The 7,371-nt window shown below is 37.5% G+C and overlaps 1 protein-coding gene across 1 annotated transcript; it reads right to left on the bottom strand.

The window, feature by feature from the left end:
• Nucleotides 1-2,838: 2,838 nt before the first annotated feature.
• On the bottom strand, nucleotides 2,839-7,102 carry LOC102298319. Its single transcript, XM_005926274.3, has 3 exons — nucleotides 6,829-7,102; nucleotides 5,470-5,572; nucleotides 2,839-4,622 (listed from the first exon to the last, which is right to left on the bottom strand). The coding sequence occupies exons 1-3, from the start codon at nucleotides 7,030-7,032 to the stop codon at nucleotides 4,291-4,293; spliced, it is 639 nt and encodes a 212-aa protein (XP_005926336.1). The 5' UTR covers nucleotides 7,033-7,102; the 3' UTR covers nucleotides 2,839-4,290.
• Between the last annotated feature and the right edge of the window lie 269 nt (nucleotides 7,103-7,371).

Genomic DNA, 7,371 nt, shown 5'->3' with positions numbered 1-7,371 from the left:
AAATAAATTCGTTAAAAATCAGACAATGTGATTTTCTTGATTGTGATTTACAGGCCTCTCTCATCTTTTTTTTTTTTTTCCAATTTTTATTTTTCAAATGCCAGACAGTCATAAAGCACATAGGTACACATAGAAAAGATAGTCTTTTCTTTCTCTCTCTTTTTTTTATAACATTCAGAAACATAAATAACATAGATGGCATGAATACCCCCCACTCCCTCATAATAATTTAAAGATGAATATGTTACAGAAAGATGGATTAACCCGTTCAAAAAACAAACAAACAAACAAACAAACAAACAAACAAACAAAACAAACAACAACAAAAATCAACAATAAAGTGCTAGTACTTATCCTTATAGATTAATATTACCATTAATCAACATTAGTTAATATTAATATTGGTGACTGCATGCTCCTCGGTCAAAGCAAATTAATAATGCTGGTATATCTTAAATGAAGTACTCTTATGAGGTGGTACTGCCAGCAATAGCAGGAAAATTTGTGCACGGTCATGGGTTGGACTACAAAAAGATTTCTCGTGCTGGTAACTTTTCTAAGTATTTAAGTAATGGTTTCCAGTAAGTAAAAAATCTATCCGACGAGCGTCTGAGGGAGAATTGTTTGTATCTTCTCCAATTTTAGAAGTCCAGACTTTGTTTAACGGTGGCTGAGATGATTTCCACAACAACAAAATTCTTTTTCAGGCAATAAGAGAAGCAAAGGCAATAAGGTTATTTTGGATAGCTGTGATACGAAGGTTATTTGGTGGTTTGCCAAAAATAGCAATATGTTGAGTCGGAGTTAGATTTATACCTAATATATCTGAAATTGTTTTGAAGAATTGATGCCAAAATTCATACAGCCTGGGGAACGCTCAAAACATGTGAGTAAGGTTGCAAGGTGTCTGTGAGCATCTATTACATTTATCATCACATTTATCTGGATATAATTTTAACATTTTTTTCTTTACTGTAGTGTAGTAGGTGGAAAACTTTAAATTGTATTAATGAAAGTCTGGCACAACTAAAAGACGAATTAATGGCCCCTACAGCTTCCTCTCAGAAAGACGCATGTGGAGTTGTGACTCCCATTTCATCTTGGTCCTATGGTAAAGAGATTCGCTAGGTGGAGAAACTAGTTTGTAAAGGTAGGAAATATGGCCCTTTGACAAAGTCATCTCTCTCACATCTTTTTAAGTGGGAGAACTTGCACAATTGGTGGCTGACTAAATACTTTTTTGCCCCATTGTATCTATAGAGTAACTTCTTATTATACTCATAGATTTAAATTACTCAAGTATTATAAGTTGTTATAAAGTATTATAAGTCGTTATGCCAGAGTGCCAAGCATGTTTCAGAGAAATTCTTACAGTTGCATCCTTCCAGTTCCACAAAATGCCATTACCATGGTGATTCACAGATACGCAATTGAAACAGCTGGGAAGAACTGATAGTTAACAGCCTACTCTCTGGGATTTTGATAATGGATATACAGTATGGGATATACAAACATGCCAATATTTTTGAGCCAATTATCTGTGCTTCAGCAAACTGGCATACACCTTTGGTTAAATTTATAAGGCACACTTATGTGGCTAATAAAGTGGCCGCCCATTTTATTATGTATGCCATTGTGCCTAGCCACTACAGCTGTTAACCTGTGTACCCAGCCAAATTATTAGGTACATCCATGGACAATTTATCAGGTACAGGCCTTGCTACTTTTTTAAGTGCCAATTCTCCTCAGCTTTTTTAGCTAACCTATTTACTTTCAACCTTTTAGCACAGTAACAAACCCATTGCAGTTTCTCCAGAAATTGCATTGAGTAATATTTCTGCTTTTGTATGTACACACAGTTGTGGAAGGAATGTTTACCAGTGGCTTTACTAGAATCATTTAGTGAAAATCCAAGTAAACATAGTCCACAAAATCACAGTATCAAAGTGAAATGTTGCGAGGCCATAGTATAGGCTGTCTGTTGGCTGCCCACACTAAGCAGATCTAGCCCCACAGTTGGTCCAACAGTGCAGGGCATGGATGTGCCCTACATTTCACATCGGTACCAAGGCCCAGAATGTTGTTAAAAAATAAAAACAAACCAACTAAAAAACAAGAAGAGCTACTTTCAGCTATTCCCTCATTCACAAGGGGTTACAACAGGTAAGCCATTAGGTAACCCAGCTGCCTGCACATTTTCTTTGAAGTATACTATTGCTTGCACAACCCCCCAAGGGTTTTATGTCTGCTTCCAGGGAAAGAGACTTCAAAGGGTTCCTTCACATATTATGCAAGGTTCTTTACCACTACACCATGAGCTCACTATTAAAAACAAACAACAAATTTTAAAAAACAGCCGTCATATCTTATCAAACGAGTTTGTCTTAGTAAGTGGAATGCAGCCTGATAACTTTATCTTAAGTTCTTTTACAGTATATCATAAGTATCCAGGTTAACTTCCTTTTACTAATGTTTTGAATCAGCTCCCTTTGCTCAGCTTCATATTCCAGGAAATGTAGTGATGGGGTTTGGTGTGTTTTCAATTTCTCTAGTCAACTTCATTTGGCCAATAGCAGTTTTTCCCCTTTCAGGGCCCTATGAGGGTTTTCTGTGAGCAAGCCCTCTATCGGTTGCCCACAGAAAACCCTCATGGGTAAGTTGTGAACTGCCGTTTTTCTTTTGACTAGTGATTTGAGTTACTGACCTTTAAAAAAAAAAAAAATTAAAAAAAAAATTATATGTATATATATATATATATATATATATATATATATATATATATATTAAAAACATAAAAACAATATTATTTTTTATTTTCTCTGTGTCATGGTCCGGGGTCTGTGATCCAGTGAGTTGAATTGTTTATTATTTATTTGCCACATTATTGCTGTCGGTGTGTTGGTTTTGAATTTCTAGGTCCTAGGTTTTGGTCCCTTTGCCCCCTCATGTTACTCTGTGCTCCCTCTGTTCTGTGCCTAGTCTACCCTGCCTGTGTGTTCCTTCTGTTCCAGTGTAGTCAGGTCTCTGTACAAAGTCCATGTCTCTGAGTCTGTCTCTTTGCATGTGTGTTCAGTTTCCTGTTTTATTGTGAAGGTCTGTGTCTTATGTTAGTGTGTGTTGTTTCCTTCTGCTTGTTGCTGGTTCGTCTGTATTGTCTCCGCGAGTCTCCCTGTTTCATCTGCGTTCCTTCCTGTGTTCCTCTGCATGTCATCCCGTGAGTTTTGGCTTCAGTTTCATTTGTTAGGTTTTTCCAGTTTAGGTTATTTCTTAGTTCCTTTCCATGCCATCTCCACTTTTGCCAGTAGTTTCTTCACTCATAATTAAAAGTTCACTCATCCCATCAATGTCAGTGCCTGCATCTTGGGTCCTGATTTTCACACCCCACACGGCTTGCCCTGGCAAACCGTGAAACTGTAAATGTTAGATTGCCTAAATACCCCCCTGTCTGCTAGATGATGCAACAACACTAGCAACTGTCAGTACGATTTAATCAGCAGCCACATCCATTAACATTCGCTCCCCCCCGAATGATCTATGGTTTGCCAGGTTTTACTTTTGTGGCCTGGAAAATAGGCCCCAGAACCCTGAAATGATGTTAGTACTCATTCACAAGTTTTACCTTTACTTTTAAGAAAAGAACCCAAAAGAAGGAACATTCATAAAATTAACTTTAATTGCAGATAAGCTTTTTTAATTAAGCAACTTTAGCTGGAGTTTCCCCTCTTTAACCCTGCCATCAGCCCACATGACATTCACATTGTCCCAAAGATAAGCCACACCCTTTTGTTCTCTCTATAACCTTTCAGACAGATTAACTAAAGAAAAGTTCAATCATTCATTAAAATGGTTACATTTTCTCATACATATACTGTATTTCGTTGTACATTTATATGACATGAATGAATATGTTCTTCATCATGTCTCATTCAGTTTATATGCTGTTTTACTTCAACATGATTTCTCAATAGCTCAATCACATATAAACATACTTCTTCTCTTTATGACTGTGTTATGACTGTGTCTTTGACAATCTTACACACTCACTCACAAAGAAAGAGCCAAGGATGCACTATAGTCATAACAATGCTCCCACAATCTAGGTGAAAAAGCAAGGCATCAAAATTATTTCATTACTCAAACAACATAATCTTACTCCTCATATTGATTAGATTTATTCTTGATTATACTATGATTAGAATTAAGCATGATTAACTATTAGCAAAAACACAAGTAAATAAACTCAGTTTTAACACTTTTCCGTTACAAAGGCCGAATGTTGCGTCCTTCTATTCACTTTTTGGGTAAAGATAAGCTGGGGGATTTCAATCTTTCAATCAATTTTTTTGGCTGCTCTTCTTTTTTTTTCAATTTTATTTCCCCCTTCAACTTTGGCCAGGATTTCAACTTGCTCCTCCAGGCCAACAATTTTCCCGACCAGCCTGGAAGCAAGCAAGTCACCATGACTCTCAGCAGCTTTAGCATGAGTCTCAGCAGCTGTACGAGCAACCAACCAATCAACTGGAAGGCATGAGAAATTAAGCAGTACCAAAAAATAACCTTGAGAAGCCACTGTGCAATAAAGATCAGTCCTTCTGGGGTGACTTTGCTGATGGGGAGATCAACTGTGGACAACAAACACAAGCAATGACATTTAATATAATAATCCTTTATTGTGTGTTTATTAATAGCTTTCCTATAAAGCACATCGCACTATGATTTGAATTGAATCAATTATTTATTGGGAATAATCATCTGAATGCGAGTCTGGTAGGTCCGATCAGCAGGTGGAGTGAAACACCAAGATTTTTCTTTAGTTTTACATTGAACAGAACATCTTACTATAGATCAGTTTCTACATTTAATATTACTTTTTTTGTTGTTTGCTTATGATTTGTTTTGAGACTCATTCTTACATCCTCACCCCCTGCTGACGTTCACCCGCACCAGTTTGAATATCGAGCATAAAGAGGATGCAGTCATCACAGCTCTCCATCAGCTCTTACAAAACTAGACCAGAAAAAACATCCAAGTGAGAATGTTGTTTGTAGATTTGAGCCTAACCCAACAATCTGGGCTCAGTCAATTTGCTGTGCATTGGGATACTGGGTTTGAATCTTGAATCTTTTCTTTTTATAAAAAAGTAAGGCTCCAAAACAGCAAAGAAAATTCAGTACTGCAGCAACAGGCCTAAATGAATGTTAAAGGCTGTGGGGACACAGTCCTTCCTCTGCCAGTCACAATAGCAGTGCTATTTCTGAAATGTCTAAATTACACTTTTGTGCAGAAGGAACAAGTCTTCCATCTTTACATACAGCCTATGCTTTGTTGGTGCTATCTAAGCATCTGCTCCCCAGAGCCTGGTGAGTGTAAATGGTAGGTGAAGGGCAATGCCACTTTTTGAGCATGTCTAAAATTAAAACTTCATTGTAGTTTTCTAGTCACTGGCCCATCAGAAAAAAACATCCTTACCTTGAATTTCATTAGCCTTCAGGAATTGTAAAATGTACTGTAGTACTGCATTTAGATGATTAGCCACACTTTCAGCAACCACACCTATAACCTGAAGGAAATCCTGAAAGGTGGGGAAACAGGGGTTAATAGAAGTAAAAAGAAAAAAAGAAGGGGGTGGACAGATGGAGACATGGTAAGTAACAGCCTAGATTTACCTCATTTATACCTCATATTGCTTGCATTTACTCAGTGTATCAAACAGCATCTACTCATGTGAATTGTCAGTTTGATCTTGTTAGACATATACAGTAACTGTGGGCCAAAACAAACACACAGTTATCTATGAAGAGGGGTTACTGATATTCCATTTAGGAATGTCCATAGTCATTAAATCTATATATGCACACCATGCAGTGGGGTCACAGTTTGCCTCTGCTTTTTTCCACTGAGACACTGATAAAACAGGAATGGAAATTTCTTAAAAACCATGTTGTCTTTTCACATCTTTATATAAACTGGTGATTTTGGCAAAGTATAATTTTTTCTCTCCAGCACACATTATGTTTGCAGTGTTCCATTTACAACTGTAAATTACATCTACACATTACTCTACTTTTCACTCCCTTCAGCCAACATGGCCCTGCTCAGTGCCACTGAGTCACATGACTCCAGGTAAGCTAAACATGTAGGAGTAGGAGTCAGAGCAAAGTGAGAAAACCCTGCCTGAATGATGGCCCTTTGTTTGTTTAAAAAAGTGTGCGGGCTTAATGTCGACATTGATAAACTTTTATTATCCTTACTTTTTTTCCCCTCAATTTTATTATCCTTACTAATCCAAAATAAACTGGATGAATGACTCAATCAATTGAAAAACAATCCAAGGCCTTTTTGTTTCCATTCTTGGACCCAAACAGCAACATTCAGAAGCAAAAGGTAAACTAGAAGGCAGCTGTATTGCTCAGTAAAGTAACAATGCAGGTCAAAACAACAAAATTTTAAACTATAACTCTTCTTAGAAAAGCACACGAGGGACACAGTACATGTCAAAGTGCAAGTGAACACTCTGCTGAAGTTGCTTATTAGCACAAAGCACCAGAGACAAAAGACGGCCAAAATAAAACAGGAAGAAGCAACACGCTGGAACAGACACGAAGAGGGAAAGATAAACAAACACGGAGACAAATCAAAACTTGATTCTCAGAATAAAGAATTAAAAACAAAAATAATTCCAACTACAATGAGAAAAAAAGAATACAGAATCATAGCCTGAAGAAAAACTATACTAAATGAATGAATGAATGAATAAATAAATAAATGAATGAATATATAGAGATAGTTTTTCTTTAAGATAGATAGATATAGATAGATAGCAGCTACCTTCTCCACCGACAGCAAAGTCTGCTCCCCTACTAGCCTGCCCAGGTAGGTCCTTCCCTGCCAGGCCAAATCAGCCACGGTTGCCCGAATCTCCCGCATCTTCTGGGGTCGACCCTCAAACTCTGTTGCTTCCAAAACTGCAAGCAGGAAGAAAACCAACGCAAAAAGTCTGCTAAAATGCCCTCGTAGGCAACAGAAGAACATTGTCGATATTGGCTTTATTGCTGACAGCTAGTAAATAAAATACACCTCTTAACAAAAAAGTATGCGATGCGCCACACTGACATTAAAGCACCGTTCTGACTGTAAAGCACTTTGAGGTACAACACAGGTGTTTGGAAACCCTCCTCCTAACTGTAAAAAAAACCTCTGAATGCCCGCCTCTTTTTTATCTTCATTTTCCATGACTGTAATCACCTAACGTTTATTCAACCAATTTGAGTTAAGAGAGATATCTGCCATCTGCTGGACCGAGTCTGAAACTTCCTTTTGTTTCTCTTACACACACACACACACACACACACACACACACACACACACACA

The sequence above is a fragment of the Haplochromis burtoni genome, unplaced genomic scaffold (genome assembly GCF_018398535.1).
Source record: "Haplochromis burtoni strain Fernald_Lab_line unplaced genomic scaffold, NCSU_Asbu1 Contig_83, whole genome shotgun sequence".
NCBI lineage: Eukaryota > Metazoa > Chordata > Actinopteri > Cichliformes > Cichlidae > Haplochromis > Haplochromis burtoni.
Note: the sequence above shows the minus strand (reverse complement) of the source record. Positions and strands in the feature narration are given on the sequence as shown.